Source organism: Trichechus manatus, unplaced genomic scaffold, assembly GCF_000243295.1.
Source record: "Trichechus manatus latirostris isolate Lorelei unplaced genomic scaffold, TriManLat1.0 scaffold00292, whole genome shotgun sequence".
NCBI lineage: Eukaryota > Metazoa > Chordata > Mammalia > Sirenia > Trichechidae > Trichechus > Trichechus manatus.
In genome coordinates this window covers 1,529,581-1,549,352 of record NW_004444228.1, presented here as the reverse complement: position 1 = coordinate 1,549,352, position 19,772 = coordinate 1,529,581, and the positions used below count along the sequence as shown (strand labels likewise).

At 36.2% G+C, this 19,772-nt stretch overlaps 1 protein-coding gene across 1 annotated transcript in view; it reads left to right on the top strand.

The window, feature by feature from the left end:
• The window catches only part of BICD1 (BICD cargo adaptor 1), a 75,810-nt gene extending 58,220 nt beyond the window's left edge, over positions 1-17,590 (top strand). The window contains exons 7-8 of the mRNA XM_023725208.1: positions 3,157-3,232; positions 11,475-17,590. Coding sequence (XP_023580976.1) covers positions 3,157-3,232; positions 11,475-11,562 — 164 coding nt within the window. The 3' untranslated portion in view covers positions 11,563-17,590. The remainder of the gene's footprint in view (positions 1-3,156; positions 3,233-11,474) is intronic.
• Positions 17,591-19,772: the final 2,182 nt, after the last annotated feature.

Sequence of the window (19,772 nt, the reverse complement as noted above, 5' to 3'; positions counted from 1 at the left end):
CATGTGACCTTATAACATAGACCTAAAGTGTTGTCAAATTCAGTCTGAACATTTCAAGTAACCACTTTAATTTTATGATTAAATGTGTTATTAGGAGAGATCATAAACAGTTTGTAGTTGCTAAGGAGTTTCTTGGCTAACTCCTCATTATTTAGATAACAGCCTAGATGTCACCACCTCCAGGAAGCATTCCATGACCACTTAGATTTATTTCAGTGTTTCTGCTATGAGCTCCCATAACACCTTACACTTCCCCTATCATGGAAGGCAATACAGTCATGTGTCTGTAAGGTAAGTTCAGCCTTTGTATCATACAATCCTGGGTTAAAACCCCAGCTCCACCTCTTAGTGGACTTTGGCAAGTTATTTAGCCTAAGTCCCCTTTTCCTCATCTCTAAAATGAGATTAATAGAACAGGGTTAAAGGAGATCATGCATATTAAGTGCCTACACAGTGCCTGGCACATGGTAAGCAATAAATAAGTGCTAGGTGCTACTATCATCATCATCATCATCATCATCATCATCATCATCATCATCACCATCATCACACTTTATTATAAGTGCTCATTGAATGTGCTTGTCTCCCTCAATTCCTCATGAGTTCGATGAGGCAGGAACCATATCCTGTCTGTTCACCTTTTGTCTACGCTGCCTAACGGTTTCTGGCACATAGTAGGAGTTTTACAACTTCATTGCTGAGTGCTTGAGATGAATTCCTATGGCCCAGAAGACCGTGGTGGCTGCTGAGGTTCTGCAGTGTCGCATGATTGTCATGTTTAATGCCCTCAAAAGCAATGAGATGCAGCCAAGTTCCTAAGAGCGAGTCTAGCAGAGCAGATTCTAACTGGAGCAGGTGAGATCATGTCGGTGGGAACGGAGCTCATCTCTGAGCTGGCAGGCGCTTTCACAGCCTACCTGCACATCCTCTAAATTTCACAGAGTACATGCTAGCGCACATCCTCTGCATTACGAGGCTAGGCATGAGCGGAAGTGGAGGGCTGTAGATCCTAACAGGGATTTAGAAGACAGCTGAGGCCAAGCTATCCAGCTATTTTTTTAAATTAAATTTTTTTATCTATCACCATCTAATCTGTGGAATTTGATTTTTATTCTTTAAGGATAACACTTAGCTAAGTACTTACAAATAATAAATATAAAAAATAATTAGCTAGAGGTGATGTTACTTCTAGAGGAGGAGAAAATGACATTCACTATAAATGTAAAGGATAGCCACCACATATTAGACAGTTGATTAAGGGAGTGCATGGTGGTCCTGCTCATCTGCTCTCTAAATTTCTGCACAACACATATTCTGAATGAGTAATAATTTGTGACTGTATTGGCAAAACTTATTTCTAATATAAATGAGATGTGAAAAACTAATATTTAAGCCACTTAAATACTCTGCTTACTCTAAGAATCACCATTCCCCAGAGGCCAACCTTCTGCTTTAGAAAAGTGTCATTTATACTTCCTTGACAATGTAAGGTCAGATTCTCGAGTGGTTTGCCCAGTGTTTTGTTCTTTTGCATCATCACATTTACCCAAACACACCACAGGAGGGCAGCACACACCTGGTTAAGTAAAACAAAAACTGCTTGTCTTAAATTACCACTTAGAATAAACGATAAAGAAGCATAAAGGAATGCATCCTTTAAGACTCTGAGTTTCTACAAAAGAGAACCATTCGAACTAATCAGACTGCAAAATGGGAAAACAAAAAGTTAAAGAAAAAGAATTCCCCAAATGTGTGAAAACAGTATTTGTTATACCTGAAAGACTTCTACAACGGAGTTCTATAGTCTGAACACCAGCTACTCAAAGAGAATCAAATCCCCAACAAAGACCACCTTATAAAAGGTAACTTAGAAATGTACCTCAAATTGAACCTACCTTATAGTGTATTCTGCTTTGAATCAAAGAGAGCTTTAGTGTATTTCCAATGTTTTATATAAAACAATCAGCAATTTTTATGAATTTTGGTATTATTCTGTAGTTATATAGAGAGGTTTTATTATAATAGAATATATACTGGCTTTAGAAGATGTGATACTTAGATACAAACTTTTAAAAGGAAATTTCAGTAGAGCATCATTAATTCAAGACTGTTCAAATCCAGAATTTGTGGTAATTTGACTTAAATATTATCCACGTTACATAGGGAAAAGGTTGGCTAAGCAAGTACATAGTCTGAGCACTTAGCAAGAGGAAATGCTTCAATTTTTCAAGAATAATTGAATTTTAAGTATAACTCTGATTTTAATTTTTCTTGCAAAATCTTTTTGCAGAAATATAACGTATGCGTATCTAACCAACTTCTTGGGTGACTCTAGAACTATCAGCCTGGGACCAGTAAACAGATTACTCTTGGATTAGCGAATTGAGTACATGATCTCTCTTGGAGTAGATGCTTACCGTAACTGATCTGTTAAAGCATGGACTTTTAACCAGCTAGCACTTGTTAACCTAGAGTTACTTAAGAGATTTTAAAATGGTTAAAACAAAACAAAAGTGGTTTCCCATTTATTCAGATTGGCTTTCTCCCTCAGTCCAGGTTACTGAAAATTTCCTGTATAATAACCATTTTAAGATTTCTGCTAGAAATTCTTGTTTTTGATAAAATCTGTTTTCAGAAAACTGTAAAGATTTCCTTGTCCAATGTTAATCTATTAATCATGGAAAAGATTGTATTGCATGCTCTTCTCATTATAGTTCTGTGATATATAATGTGCCCATGTGGGCTGACAAAGTCAGTTATCTGAATATATTCCATTTTGGAATAGCAGATGTAAGTACTGACTAAGCTAAGTAACCATCACCATGTTCAAGTTCAAAACTTTCATTATATAAGTAGACCCTTTATTTTAAATGTGTCCAAACATGTATGGCCAAGCATGTCATAATGTACTTGAGAAATTCCATGACTAATTTTCCTGTTGCTAATTTTCATCATACTATATTTAATTAAGAACAAAGTCCTATCTTTTCTATCGACATCAGGGGGAAAAAAAAGCTTAATCAAGATGTAAGATGTTTCTGTGTGAATGAACATTCCTCACTAAATCTCAGGCAACTGCTTTAGGCTTTATACTGTTACTAACACCTTGCGCTGTCATCTCTTTGTATACATGTCTAATTTATCAGTTTCTTGTAGATTGTCAGCAGCCTGCTGCCTCCGTACCGCCACAGTGCTCACAACTAGCCGGGAGGCAAGACTGCCCGACTGTCAGGTAAATTCAGACGTCCTTTCTCTTCCCACCCAGCTTCATGTCAGACCCATAGACTCCAAGCTACCCTTTCTGATGGTGCCATAATGCCTTGTACATCATTGTATTCTACATTTCATTTCAATTATGAGCTACATAAATGCAGATCGTATAGCCTGAAGTCCATATGTACCATCGGGAATGCAAGAGAGCTACAGTATATTTCACTGGCCAGTAGACAAAAGACTACCTTCAACTCTGTTGTGTGAGTAAATAATTGTATTAGTCCATTGTTCTATTACCTTCCAAAGTAGAAAACTTGGACTCGTGTGGATGTTTACCCTACTTTTTCTTTTGTCCTGGTAATGTATTTCTCAGGCACACAAACAGGAAAAACATAAAATAAAACATAACTAATGCCTGTTCCAGGACAACTTTGTAAAAGTATCTCTATTTTCTGTCCACTCAGTACTCCCATTAAACTGAATTTTTAAAATGGAGGAAGTCTTGTAATTAACATTAAAAGAGACAACTTTGTAATATTTGTGAGAGATTAAATTAAGAATTTTAAAGTCAGTTTCACACAATCCATGGACACTAAATTGAAGATTTGCTGACCATTTCTTATCCAGATGAAAATAATCTTAAATTATATTTACGTAAATATAATTATGTTTTTCTTGCTTCAGTGGTCATATATTTTTTCCGTAAGGTTCTAAAATAGATTTTTCTCTCTCTCCCTGGGAAAACAAGATGATTAAGCAGAAGTGTTTTTCCTCAGGCTAGTTATTGGATTTAAACAGGAGATATCTTTTAAAGTATAAATATTCCCAATTTGCCCTTCTCTTGAGAACCTATATATTTGATTGTTACCATGAATCTGTATTTGTTTATTGCCTGAAATCTGTATACTTTCTTCCTTACCTTCTCCCCATCACTACTTTTTATACTTGACAAAAATTATGGTTTGAGAGATAAATGGATCTAGCCGCCGACATATTTGTGAGCTTTCACTCAGGGCTTTGAACTGGTTCAGCGCGGCTGACAAAGTGAAACCAGAAGAGACCAGAATTTTTACAATTTGAGTGACATGGAATGATAAATAGAATGGGAAAAATTACAGACAGAAGCCCTGGAATGGGAGACTTGGAAGAGGCATAGTGAACCCTTTCAAGAGCCTGATGCTTGAGATTGGATTATTGACATGACTGTGGAGAACCACACACATTCAAAATGGTGTGGTTGGCTGCCATCTTTGAGCCAGACGCCCTGATTTCCAACTGCTCAAAATCTGCTGGGCAAGAGAGTTGGTTGCGATGCAGCACATGTGCTGCCCTAGCTGTCTAACAGGGCTTCTACCAGTAATTTTTCCTATTCTAGTTACCGTTCTGGTTCACCGAAATTTTAAAAATTCAGATCTGTGCCAGTTTCACTTCCTTAGCCATGACTGAACTGGGAAGAACTGGTTGGAAGCCCTGCTTTCACCTCAAGCCCTCAGGCAAGAGTCAGAGGTCAGACAGCCATAAATTTGCATTGTGATAGTGGGGCGGGGAGAATTCTCTCCAGGAGGTAGTAAAACTGGATTGGAGTCAGAAATGCCTTGATTCAAATTCTAGTTTAACACTTAACTGTGTAACCTTTGATGCGTAGCTTAACCCAAGCACACTGTAGATTCCTTACCTGTAAAGTAAGTGTATTAATAATACCTACATCATAGTATTGTCGTTGGATAACTGAGGATAATATAAATACAGAACCTAAAATATAAAGGCTGTTGAATAAATGGTAGTTGGGATTATTACTTCCTTTCTGCAGAATTTTTGGAAAGGTTAATTGTTACATCTTTCCATGTCAAAGAGAAAAAGTAAACTTTTTTTCCCCTCTCTTTATTTGGGAAGTTAGTTTTCTGAATACTAAGTTAAATACTAATTCACTAATAGTATTTGATACTAATACCAGTAAATGTATTAAATGGTGGAACTGAAATCTGAAGTTATTTTAAACTAATTTCCTTCCCAATATTTAATTTAAAACTTCATATTTCATTGTATTATGTAATTCTCTAGAATTCTTACACTATAGTATAATTTGGTGCTACAAAGTTGAAAATAGATAACCAAATTTTTAAAAATAAATTTTAACAGAGTTTAAATAGAATACTATATGGATATTTGAGCTTCTCAACCATTTTGGCTAGAGGTATGTCATACATGTTTTTATGTTTATTTTATAAGTTAAAATAGCTATCATTTACTGAACACTAGACATTGTACTACATGTTTAATATGTTATAATATTTACTACATACACAGAAAATAAACTTATGAAGTAGGTAGGATTATTCCCTTTTACAAATGAAGACACAGAGACTCAGAAAAGTTAGCCAAAGTGCTCAAGAGCCCGAAGCTAGTATGTGATAGAGACAGGATCCTATCCTACTCTAGCCTGTGCTCTTAACCACTGCGTGAGGCTTGATAAGGACAAGGACAATTCACACATTTTTCACACAGTTACTGGGGAGAAATCATTGTGCAGTCAGAGGTTCTCAACCCTGTCTCTGCAAAGAGTTTTCCTGAAGTTTTTAAAAATATGTTTAGTTCTCTCTTAGGTCATTTTCTGAATATATTACATGAAATATCCTTAATGTAAATGTCAAAATAAATAAGATATGAGAATTTCAATGGAGATGATATAAGGCCTATTCTTTCTCTGAACTATAAGTGATAGCCATGTGAACACACATAAATTACAGAAAGCTTTCCAAATCATCATGAATTTACCTCCATCTTGGGTGAATTTCTATGAGGCATCACACACCCTGTCTGGACCTCGTCATCTTCATGTAATACTTCATCTCCAGTTACTTGGCCTCTGAGGATGCCAGGCTTTTATAATCTGGTTGTGATTTTTACAAAGATCCCTGGGTGGTGCAGATGGCTTGCACTCGACTACTGACCTAAAAGGTTGGTGATTCGAGCCCACCCAGCAGTGCCACGCAAGAAAGGCCTGGTGATCTGCTTCCGTAAAAGATAACAGCCAACTAAACCCTACGGAGCAGTTCTACTCTGTAACATGGGATTGTCATGAGTCAGAATCAACTCTACAGCAATAGGTGTGGTTTTTACTGCTCAATTTTCTGTCCTTATTTTAATACGACTGTTGCCCTTATACCAGGGACAACTTCTTTTGAGTAGATGCAGGACTAAAATATCTCCATGCATGTCTGAGGAGTGGATGTCAGTAGCAGGCTCCATGTGGTCATGGGTTAGAGTAGAGCCAGGGGAGGTGGAGGGAGACAAGTACAGAAACACAGCGGCAGCCAAAGCCCAAATTTGGCTTGGTCTCTGAGGCCATTGTACAGTCAGCTGTGTAAGTGGAACATCAAGTTAGCAGAAAAAGGTACACGATAAAATAGGCTCCAAGCCGGTGTCTCATGTTTGGTTACTCAGTCTGCTCTTCCCACCACTTCCTGTAGCAGGGTTATTACTTCAGGAAGGTAATTTGCTAACATACTAATGCCATTTTATAGCAGTAGTCATTTATAGAGGAATTATGTAAGTAATTGATTATACTTACAAATGTTCAAACCCATCTCAGTAGGATTCTACATGTGTAGTGGTTAAGAACATGGGCTCTTAACCTAGAGTCCATTCTCTACAAAGCACCCCTACCCTCCTCACCCAAGGCCTGGAATAGTCAGGCAGATGACTGTTGTTTTTAGTTACCATCGAGTCGATTCCGACTCATGGTGACCCCATGAGTGCAGAGTAGAACTGTGCTCCATAGGGTTTTCAGTACTGTGACCTTTTGGAAGCAGATTGCGAGGGCTGTCTTCTAAGGCACCTCTGGGTGCATTCGAACCGCCAACCTTTCAGCTTGTAGTCAAGCATTTAACCACTTGAACCACCAATGGGCTCCTAGGTGCGTGGCAGGTGCTCAGTAAAGTACAGGTTCCATGAACAGTGAATGAGCTCTGGAGTCAGATTGCTTGAATTGGAATCCCACCTCTAACATCCACCGGTTGTATAATCTTATGAAGTTGCTTTTGCTGGCTAAAATGCCATTGCTTCACCTGTAAAGTGGGGATGAGAGTAGGTATTAGGGAATTAAATAAGGCACAGGCCTGGGCCATAGTGTGTGTTCAATATCTGTTTTTTGTTGGTTTTTTTTTTTTTTTTACTGTTGCTGTCGAGTCGATTCTGACTCGTGGTGTCCCCATGTATGTCAGACTAGAACTGGGCTCCATAGGGTTTTCAGTGTCTGACTTTTTGAAAGTAGATTGCCAGGCCATTCTTCTGAGGTGCCTCTGGGTAGACTTGAGCCTCTAACCTTTTGGTTAGCAGCTGATTGTGTTCCCGTTTGCACCACCCAGGGAGTCCCAGTATCTCTTAGCTGCTCTTAATACCTAACTACCCTCAAGATAAAGGTCTACAGTCTGGTCCATAACCTCTCTAGTTTGCTTGGGCAAAGAGTGGAGAAGGCTACCGTTTTAAGTACTTCAGTTAGATAAGAAATGGAAGGACTGGGGGGAGGGCATTTTTAAAGTTTAATTTTATTTCACCTTGCTTTTTTTTTTTCCAGAACCAACTTGATTAAATGGGTACATGCACAAGTTCCATCTCATCTGAGATTACTGAATTTAGATTGCTACCTCCACAGAGATGATTTACTTTAAAGAAATACAATTTAATGAATTACATATGTTTCTACTTTCTGCTGGCCTAATGCAGCGTGGTCCCTGTCAGGCATCCCCTGTTACTCATCCTGGTCCACACAAAGAAATTATAAAAAGTATATACATCTGAAAAGACTCTCCTTTTCAAAGTTGCTGGGATTATGACAGGCTTCCTTCCCACCCATGCCCACTCCCAGAAGGATTGCAGTTAATGTCCTCATTTTGCTTCTTTCTGGCAGAAAAATTAACATGTAACCAACATTAGAATTCTTACTGTGTACCAGACAAGTGTTAAGTCCTTTACGCCTGTTAATCATAATGACCCATTAGGTAAGGTAAGGACTATTATTATACCCATTTTAAAATGAGGAAACCAAGGTTAAAAACCAAACCTGTTGCTGTCGAGTCAATTCCAACTCATAGCGACCTTATAGGACAGAGTAGAATTGTCCCATAGGATTTCCAAGGAGCAGCTGGTGGATTTGAACTGTGCTTAACCACTGCACCACCAGGGCGCCAAGCAAAGACTAAAGGCCCACACGTCTAGAAAGCAGTGAACAATGACTCAAACACCCATTCTCCTAACCACCACCATATACCGCTTCACTATAGAGGAGACATTTCTTCCACTTTTAGTGAAATTGTGAGGAGCAAACAGTATTTAAATCACCCACATTGACTCTTTATTCCCGAATTGAAAAGGAGCTTTTGTTCAACATATGAGAAACAAAATTTGCTAAGAATGCTGAGTGATTTCTAATCAAGTGGTCTTTATCTCTGATTTTCATATTTAAAAAAATTGTTTACACCGTTGTTTTACACTTCCTTCAGTTTAAATACATACATTCAAATAACTTTTCAGGTATACTGTTTTTTAATAAAACATTGAAGAGAGGATTTTCTCATATTTTAAAATGTAGCAGTTTTCTAATAAAGTTATTTATAGACAATGGATATTATAATATGAAAGAAAAGCCCGAGGTTTTGTAGCCTTGGATGTAATACTTAAATATATAGAGATATTTGGTATTTAGCGCTTTTCCTGTTCTATCAAGTAACTATTTACTTGAAAAAAAAATGGAACTTTCTGAAGTTACGTCCATTATTATAACTTAATAATAGTTTCTTGGGCACACTGGTTACTACATGATCTATCTATGAAAATTAAACTCTTAAATGGTAAAAGATGAGTTACAAGTGGGCAATCAGAGTTTAAACTGAATTCATCCTACTCCTTAAATGATCAAACTTAACAAATGTTTGCATTCAAGAAATAATTTCTTAACCTGTAAGCCAAGAATATATTTGTCACGTAATATATACAGTGTAATTGCAGTTTATGCAAATGTAAAATAGCAATAACATAATGTAAAATATTTATAATCTCTCACTTTCTGTAAGAATCTAAAATAACAGATTTAATCATCATGAATGACATAATGTCAAGGTGTTGGGTCAAGTGAGTTCTAGCCATGTCAAAGCTGTTGCTGTACGCTTCAGCGGGTCAAGCAAAAATACTTCACTTCCATACCCAGAAGAGTCTTGAATTACACAAGGTCTTCAAAAATTATCCCTCTTATATAATGTGACCACCCTGTACTACTTGTCATACTTATATTGAATAATGTGTTTAATCCTCTAAAAAGGAACCAGTTCTAAGTCATGCAGATTTCCAGAAAGAAACTTGGTTAGGTCTGTGGGAAAAGCATGTCTGATGAAGCTATGCTGTGTTCCTGGGCCGTATCATTCTATCTGGAAGCCCAGGAATGTATCTTTCCATGCATTCTTTTCTTAGTTCTTTTGCTGGCATTCCAGTTCTCCCATAGTCACCTACCACGTTTTAAAAATAGCTGGGAAAAAATCATTTTTATCACTGGTTATCCTAATACAGAACAGGAAATCTCCCCTTTGAATTAAATTGACAACAGTTCAAGCAAAGAGTTTGGAAAGTAAAGTAGCCTCAAATGGATCATGTATTTTACATAATTATGATTTTATAATTCAGGAGCTATAGAAGAAGGATAATTCAATACCAAAGATAAAAACTATTTAATACTAACTTTAATATGAATTTAGTGATAATATTAGCTAAAGAAAATATGTTTAAATTAATTAATAGTAGTAATAATGAACCTTCAAGAGTTTGCTCCTGGCAGAAATGGTACTGAATTGATAATATAGGAGGGAAAAGCAGAGTTTTAGAAAAATACTGATCTTTCCCAATAAAAATAATACCCATAGTGTGATTTCTCCAGTTAGTCACATTTTAAAAGATTCTGTAGTTTAACCTTAGGCAATCCAATGCTTTTGCTTCCTTATTCTTTAAGATTAGGGATGGATACATTGATGAGCCTGAGCACTTCTGTGTTCATTTATACCAGCGGCTCTCAGAGGCACATTATATACTTAACAGATGGGAAGTGCATTCAAACTCTTCAGTCATATTTACACTACCAAGCTAAACCAGTTACAGAAAACTCTTAGAACAAATTAGGGTTCCATAAGCAAATTAATCATCCTATTGAATCTGAATCCACCATTAAACTGTAAAAAAAAAAAAGAAAAAAATTGCTGTTGAGTCGATTCCACCTCATAATGACCCTATAGGACAGAGTAGAACTACCACGTAGGGTTTCTAAAGCTATAATCTGCCACATCTTTCTACCCGCTTTAACAACCAACTTTTGGTTAGCAGCCAAGCATGTAACCACTCCATCACCTTCAGCAAACTACGTGTTGTTATTAGGTGCTATTGAATCAGTTCCAACTCATAGCAACCCTGTGTACAACAGAGCAAAATGCTGCCCGGTCCTACGCCATCCTCACAATCATTACTATGTTTGAGCACATTGTTGCAGCCACTGTGTCAGTCCATCTCGTTGAGGATCTTCCTCTTTTTTGCTGACCCTCTGCTTTATCAAGCATGATGTCCTTCTCCAGGGACTGGTCCCTCCTGATAACATGTCCAAAGTGCATGAGATGAAGTCTCACCATCCTCACTTCTGAGGAGCACTCTGGCTGTACTTCCTCCAAGACACTTGTTCGTTCTCCTGGCAGTCCATGGTATATTCAATATTCTTCGCCAACACTGTAATTCAAAGGCATCAGTTCTTCTTCAGCAGACTGTTGAATCCTCTAAAGCCTTGGTCCATGGACCAGCAACATCAGCATCACCCAGGAGCTTATTAGAAATGCAGAATCTTAGGCCCCACCCCACACCTACTGAATCAGAATCTGCATTTTACCCAGATGCCCAGGTTATTTGTTATACACATTACGTTAGAAAAGAACTGATCTAAAGAAATCTTGTGCTGACTCATAGACTTATAGGGGTGAGCTTGTGTGCAAAAACTGAAAAGCGGGACTGCAGGGGAAAAGTTCTTATGTCATTTCCTTAAATATGTTTCATTTTTCTTTTTTGCGCTTTGTTTTGAAAAGCTGAAGCTGACTTGACATGCTTTAGATTTAAACCATTTTCTGTGCAAAATTCCCGTTTTTTTTTTAATCTGAAAATACTTTGTCTAATCCTTACAACTGTGCCTGGCCCTTGTCTGTGTGTTTCTTGCTGACTTGCTTGTTTCTCCTTTGCAGTCCTGACATAGCTCTCCCTGATGAGCAGCCACATTCCAGCTCCCAGTGTGCACCTCTCCACTGTCTCTCCAAGCCTCCCTACCCCTAGTCTTCATCTCCCGTGGACGAACATCTGTGGTGAAATTGTGTAACCACACACAGGATACTGCCCAAGATCCAGCGGGTGTTTTCTTCTTGGTTGTTAGATGTACAATTGGATGAATGTCCATCATTGTGGAAGATGAGAGAAAAGTTGAGAAGAATAACACAGCACAGATCCCGGTGTGATAAAACATTTTATGGTTTCTCTAAATCATAGATAAACTTCTGCAATCAAATGGCTATGGTTCATTTAAATAAAAACAAACAACAAACAGGAAATACATATCTCAGATGGCTGGCATTACCTCGATAGCATAAGAGAGACCTAAGACAATGTAAAATACATACATTGTAAAATCATCTTTGCTCACACTCCAAATTCGGCTATAGAAGTTGATTGCAATTTTTTTTGTCATTGGTATTTATTTTGGACTTTATTTGCCAAGTGATTTGTGTCTATAAAAATCACTTCTGTGAGAGGTGAATTTAATTCATTAATTTTTAAAATAAGCATAACTTGCTCAATTAAGTATGGGTTTTAATTTAGTTTAAAATCTGGAATTGGCCAGACTGTGGTCATTTTTCTTGCACAAAGTGACAAATGAGGTGCATTGGAATGTTAACAATAACTGTATTTTGCTGCTACACTGATATTGTTTATGCACTTATTTTCTAATCAATAGCTCATTAACTACTGGATTTTTTTTAACTAGAGTTCTTCACTGAACATTATTAAGTAAATCTAAGAAAGTATAAGTTATGATCCATTGACGTACTCAATTTTTGACTGCATCTTTAATTTTTTTTAATTGCAGACAAGTAGATGCATTGGTGCTGCTCCTTTGTGTGTGTGTGTATGTGTGTGAGTGTAAAAAGGCTAAATATTTGAAGGGGAAAAAATGGTGTATTAATGACCAGAAATTTTTTTTACTTCTCCCAAATTCAGGGTCCTACTACAAGTCTTTCCTGCTAAAAGATATCAAGTACAAACGGGAAGATATATACATAGGTAGATGTAAGGTAGCCTTTAGTTAATTAATTTACCCAGAAAGTGTTCAAAGTTTTATTAAAATTGTATGTTTTGTTGTTGTTGGTTTTTTTCATAATGAATCTTCCTTGCCAAAAAAATAAGATAATAAACCTTAGCTCATTGTCTACTTTTGACAAACTCAGGTGCCTATAATCATTATAATATATGGAGATAATACATGTTCCTAGTTTATTTACAGATTCTGCTGGGTAACTTTTATGACTTGATTTATGGCAGTGGATTTTCATAGCAAAATTTATTTTGCACAGAATCTGACAAACAAGGAAAACAGCTAACTGAGCTGAAAGGTCTAACACTCTTGGGCTCATTAACTATCAAGTGCTGCCCACACAATTGCTCCTAGCCCTGATTCCTTGTCTTAGTCAGGTAGCCTTAACTTATTTAAAAGCAAAAGGATTTGACCTTTTCATGTACCGATATCTGTAACTTCTCTTCAAAATAAAAATGATCCTCCCTGTTAACACAAAGGTTGTTAGCAGAGTAGGGCGCTGATGATGGATATCTAGTGGGAGCCACTTGGCTGATTGAGTGGAAGTGCGTGGGACATTAATGGAAATGGTCCATCAAAGATGGTGGCCAGCTGATAAGTCATAAAGCACATTACAGGAGCTCTCATTAGTCATATTCCTGTTTAGTAGTGGTCACTATTACCAAAGTAACCAAGGAGTTTTGAGTTCCTTATTTGTGAGTGTGATTTTTAGCAGTGTTATTTATTATGCAACTTGGAGTAAATAGTTGAAAATCTTCACCAAAATAGGGATTCATGATGAAGTATAGAAAAAGAAACAAATCTTCATAAAGTCCTGATCATAGCAACCCAACCTTCTGCCCTGTCCTACCTGCATTGCTTTGCTGTTCCTAAACGTTTCCTTCATTTTACTGGTGTTCAATCTGCCTGGTACCAGCATTAGTGAGACTGTGGATTTTTTTCAGAGTTCAGTTAAAGGAACCTTTTTTTTTTTTCCATCTCCTTTTTTCTCTTTTCTTTTCAAGCATCACGTTTGAACTGAGAGCTGCTAGGTTGACTTTTGATAAAAGTTGTTGTGCCTGAGGGAAAACATGCCTTTTTAAAAAAAGTACCTCAGAACATCATCCTGTATTGCCTCATCAATTCCCTTGGTGGAACTGGGAATTCAGCAGTAAATACTGTCTGTGTGTAATTAGAGGGCAGTACTGCCTATTGACAATGCTATATTGCATTCTTGTTCACTTACTCTGTATGTATGATCCAGTGAAAAACTGGCCCATAAATACAAGTTATTTCTTCCAATTCAGACAAAATGTATAATTAAGTCTTTTATTTCAGTTCCTTGTCTTAATAGAATGGAAAATACTTGTTTTGAAATATTAATTCTATAAAAATATAAAAATGTTGATTTTAGCAAAACTTTGCCAAGAAGACATAAAGACTTGGGGGAAATAATTATAATTTTCAGCACAAAATTAGGTGATAGTTCCTAAGCAGTAAAAGAGAGTCCCATGTATTTACACAGTGGCATTTAATAGTCTAAACTGAGCCATATCTATCTTTATTTAAAGGTATTTAATGAATGAATATGTGTAGGGTTGATATGAATCTATACTGTAAAGATAACACCAGGATTCAAAGGAAATTAAAAACTGGAAGAACTAGTAAAAATAAAAAAAGAATGGACCTTGTAACACTAATTGAAGATAGACTTGGGGAAGAAAAATAAGCTGCAGAAATAGAATAAAAATGCCAGCTAATTGCAAACACAGTGGGCCATGATTAAAGGTAACTAGCAAGAGCAGTTAGCAATATAACTAGGCCATTTTCAATAAGTAAGCACAATTAGAATACTGAAAAGAAGAGTCAGTATACAGAAAGGCTTTTCAACTAAGGATTTTCTTAATTAAAAAAAAATCATAAAAAGGAGCAATAAATTGCCTTTGGCCTAAGTACATGGGCATACAGGACCCTCAGATTAATCTTTAAAATCAACTAATGGTTTACCAGATCTCTTTCATGTATCCAATTCTGGTTCAAATAAGACGAGTTTGGAGAACTTTGAGAAAATAAAGTTACTAAACAATTTTTAAAAGACTCATTTAGAAAGATTATACTTTATTTAGCCTAAGAAAGAAGAGGTATAATAGTGATCTTCAAGAAAAAAGAATTTAACAAATGGTAGTTAACCAGCTATAGATATCATTACTAAGAGTAGAATAAGAAAAAGTCTTCAGTGTGAAGGTATACTAACACATTTTTAACAGTGAGAAATTAATCATTGAAATTGATAACCATAAGAAAGATTTGTTAAAAATGTTATTGGTGGTCTAGTAAGGATTAAGAGGCACGATATCATATGATAATGTATTATAATTCTGGAAATCCATAATCCTATGGTTCTTTTATTTAAAAATTTAAAATATTTTAATGTCATGGTATTTTGTCATAAAATATTTTACCCCTGAAACTAGGATAGCAATCAGTTTTTCCAAGATACTAGGTTAAAAAAAAAAAAAGATTATTACTGCTTTTCCATCCAGATGTGTTTCATAACATCTTTAAAGTTGTTCAGAGTGTAGTAATTTCACTGTAAAAAGCCTCATAATTGTCAGAATCTAAAACACAAACATCCTCAGGAATACTTCAGAAATGGAAGCTACACGATCCCTTAGGGGGGCAAATGCCTCTCAAATTTTATCTTTTCTTAAAAGGAGCTTCGATCTACAATGTTTGCTTTTTCCATGCTTTGGAAAATACTCTTGTACAGATAAGTCCTTCTGTTTCAAACAAGCATAAATCTTTGGTCAAATAAACACCACTATGAATGTGGAAATTTCCCAATACGCTGTATTAAATAAAGCCCTCTACAGTTCACAAGTGGAAATTACAAAATAGGAAAAGGAAGAAATGAAATATATTTTCTACTGGGATAGGAATGTCAAATTTAATGTATAATTATCATAATCAGCCAAAAGACATAGTGTATTTCTCAGAAAGACACATTAGGGAAGACTGATAGTAAGTGTAATTGTGCTGGTTCAACCCAGGTATGTCACAAATGTCCACTCATGTTCGTGTGGATATTGTAGATATAAAGTAGAACTAGATTTGAAAGAAACTGTGGATAAAATTCACAATTGTAAAACAAAGTTTGCCCTCCAGATTTCTTGTTTGCTTATAAATTAGAGTGATTTAAAATAATCCATGTATTTAAGATTGCAAAGAATTGACAAGACTATGTTTTCAAATAAAGGAAACGTAATTCTTCAAAGAAACCATTGAACTGGAGTTATGATAGCATGATTAGAGCTGATACTGACAAGCAATTTTTTACTTTAAAATCAATTCTTATGGACATACAAGAAATACTTAACTCCCAGGTGACCTTTTCCATTGTCTGTAATAATTCCCCCAGATGAGTTGTGTCTATATTAAATTCATCTTTATTTAAATGCCACGTTAACTGCCATAGTCCCTGATGTATTGCATTTGTAGCCTGTAGCCTGATCCTATCATGTTAATACCTGAAAGATTTCATCTCGGCTTCTCTTTTGTTCTTGTTACATAAAGTATAACTGAAACAGATATTTAAACTTAAGGTATGTTCCCAATTGAAGATTTTTCCAGAAATAATATTCTGTTTAACAAGAAGAAGCAATTAACTGCCTTTAGTGTAAGGGCATGAGTGCATAAAAGTATGCAGTGTAAAATGTTTGCATGAGATATTTCACTTCATGGAAGCTTTCCCATACTTACAATATGAACACTATAGAAGTCTTATTTCTCTTGTGATCTTCTCTCCATTAGGAATGTAAGGAAATTGTTACCTGTATCTGGTCTCCTTTCCATACTGAAATGCATGGCTGTAATCCTCAGTGTATTTTTATCTCATTCTTCTGGAGTTATTTAAAATTTGCCCTATTTCAACTGAAGCTTATATAAACTTCTGAGCCAGGTTGTTCCAGTGATTGGAGTTGAATTGCTTATAGAACACTGGTTGAAAACACCTTTTTATTTGAATTTTTTTTTCTTCCAGAATTATTCTCTGATCATTATGGTTCTCTAAGGAAAACACTGAAAAGTAAATATGATGCTTTTCAGTGTGAATGTGTGAGTTTTTCTTTTAAAAATATTTTAAAACAAAGATCAGAGAACTATAAAGTAAAGGGAAATGTCATAATTCAGTTGCAAAATCATTATTCAGTGGTGATCATGGAGATAACAGGAGGAATCATTTTGTTCTTTGGGTTCATAGATATGACTGTGCACCAAATCTTAGAAAAAATAAATCATTTTAAAATTATTGCCACAAAATTTTTAAGCTTAATGGTTTGACTTTTAAAGTCAATTAAATAATTCTTTGAAAATCTTTTATGACATTTTTGTAACCCACTCAGTGTTTTTATTTGCATGATTATGCATTTGTGATGAACCATACATGATTCTGATGTTGTATTTCTTTCCAGTATTAACATTTGTGTAATGTGTGGCCAACCCTGATTTGTACACTGTATGATTATTGTTGTAATGATTCAGCTAATTCCTACATTTAATTGCCATTTTGTTGTTATGCCTTTTGGGGTTAAATGATGTGAAGTATTTCCACCTAATGATGATACCATATGAAACATGACTAAAAGACTGACCTAAGAAACTCTTTTGTTGCTAATTATTTTTTTTTAATTTCAATTTCAAAGACAGTTGTTCTCAAAGACACATGAATTTATTTTAAATTCAAAAAATTCTTATGAATTTATTATTGCTTGTCCTTTTAGTTTTTTTTTTTTTTTATGGTAGACAACCCTAAGTCAGTGTCTCATGGGAGAATCCATATCATATGTGCTTATATTTGTGTAATCTGATCATGCACTCAATGGTTGGAAAAGGCACTCCAGTGCTAAGAAAATAACCAGAAGCCAACATATCAATTCTTATGTCTTGGTTTATGTTACCAACTGAATGTGGTATAATGCATAACTCTTTCCAGTAAATAAACTGGTTATCTTTTGTTCATTTCATCTATGCTACCTTTCTATTGGTTTAAGCAATTTTCCTGTATGTCATTTTCATTTATACTTACAAAAAAGAAAAGTATATGAATTTCTCTATGATTATATATTTATATAAAGGGAGAACTTATTTGAACCGAAAACTAAATGCTTTGCTTTAACAACATTTCTACACATTTCTGTTAAGAAATATGTATCAACTGAGCCCTGGCGGCACAGTGGTTAAGAGCTGCGGCTGCTAACCAAAAGGTCAGCAGTTCAAATCCACCAGCCGCTCCTTGGAAACCCTGTGGGGCAGCTCTGCTCTGTCCTATAGGGTTGCTACCAGTCAGAATTATGCCGATGGCAACGGGTTGCCCATTTGCTCCATTTATCATCTCTCCTCTTTGTGATCTTTTCTAAGAAGATATTTTGGCAGGAGGATACACTTAGGTGAATGAGATTAGAAGTGGGTTAACATCAAGAAAATGCCTATTCTAAAAAATGAAACAGTAATGAAAGAATGAAGTTTGCATGCTTATTTTGGGAGAGAATTCTTTGTTCTCTTTTCTATGAAGGAAGAGCAGACTCCCAAAACTTTGAGGGAGATTAATTTACTACCTCCTTTCACAAATACCTGGAGCCCTGGTGGCGCAGTGTTTAAGAGCTTGGCTGCTAACCAAAAGGTCAGCAGTTTGACTCCTCCAGCCTCTCCTTGGAAACCCTGTGAGGCAGTTCTACTCAGTCCTAGGGGGTCGCTATGAGTCAGAATCAACTTGACGGCAGTGGATTTGGTTTTTGGTTTGGATTTTCCACTTATATGTGTTAGAGTAAATCAGCTGCTTTGGAAGTCATCTACTTTGACTCAGTTCTGTTTCAGAAGATAAGGGGAGAGCACTGGAAAGAAATGCATTTGTGTGAGGTCCCAATGAGTTGAAACCTCTAATGCAGTCCACTTTATAACTGGTCAGATTAACCCATTATGGATGCCGCAGCAGTGCTGGCTAAAGTTGCCTGCTTACCCTCTGAACAAATACAGCACCAGAAATAATGGTGTAAACTTCCCTAAGAATCCCTCCTTTTTTTCTTCCAAAAGCTATTGCTGTTCTTTGAGGTTGGATCTATAAGTTCACTTGATCCTTGGCCTTCTCCTGCTCAATAAAGCTGATATACTGACACATTTGAAAGCTAAAACATCTGGATTGGACTCCAGCAGTATCAAGAAAGTCTCTTTTTGTCACTACATTTTGCTGGCAACTTGGATAGCACTATAGTGTTATCTATAGGGCAGTATGGATGGTTCCTGCCACCCCACTCAGGTAAGAAAGGCCAGAATTGATGGAAACTTGTCAGAAGGGGTTTCCTTAGCTTTTGCTTGTGCATACACTGACTTGTACATTGTAGAACTTGATAAATGTTGAATGACAATAGTAAGTTCCTGAGGAGTGGGTTCCTTGGCCCTTTGCCATCTGGCATTTCTTAGAGTACATCTGGAAAAGGTAACAATTGAGTTTATAGAACCTAATGTCACCATACTTTCAGCAGGCACTAAATAACAACTAATTGAGGAAACAGCCTTTAAATTAAGTGAAGTGTGATTCCTGTCATTCTCTCTTGGTGAATCTAAGAAGTAAATACTCAGCATTGTACTAGAAGGAACCTTAATGTGTACAATGAAATAATCTGACACTGTGCTTCTAATACATTTTATGAATCAACTACCACTTAAATGCTTTAAGAAGAACCTTAGGATAATTGATCCACAACATAACTGTCACGGAAGATAAATCCCACTGGAAAAAGTACTGCCAGTATCAAAAGTAAATATAATTTATAATTTAAACAGAGAAAGCAATATAAAGATAAATACATCATAACTATAGTGGCATCCAGTTAAATAGTAAAGAAATGTTACTATAAGAGTGCCTTATTCTTACAGTAATGGATAAATTGGATAGGTTAACTTCTGTTACCACTGAAATCCAGTGAAAGCAAATGTAAATATTAGCGCAGATGTCTGTTTGACACTGCAGAACAGGACTGGCTAACAGTTAATGCACTTGGCTGCTAACCAAAAGGTTGGCGGTTCGAATCCACCCAGAGACTCCTCGGAAGAAAAATCAGCCATGGAAAATCCTATGGAGCATAGCTCTACTCTGATACATATGGGGTCTCCATGGGTCAGAAACGACTCCACTGCAACTGGT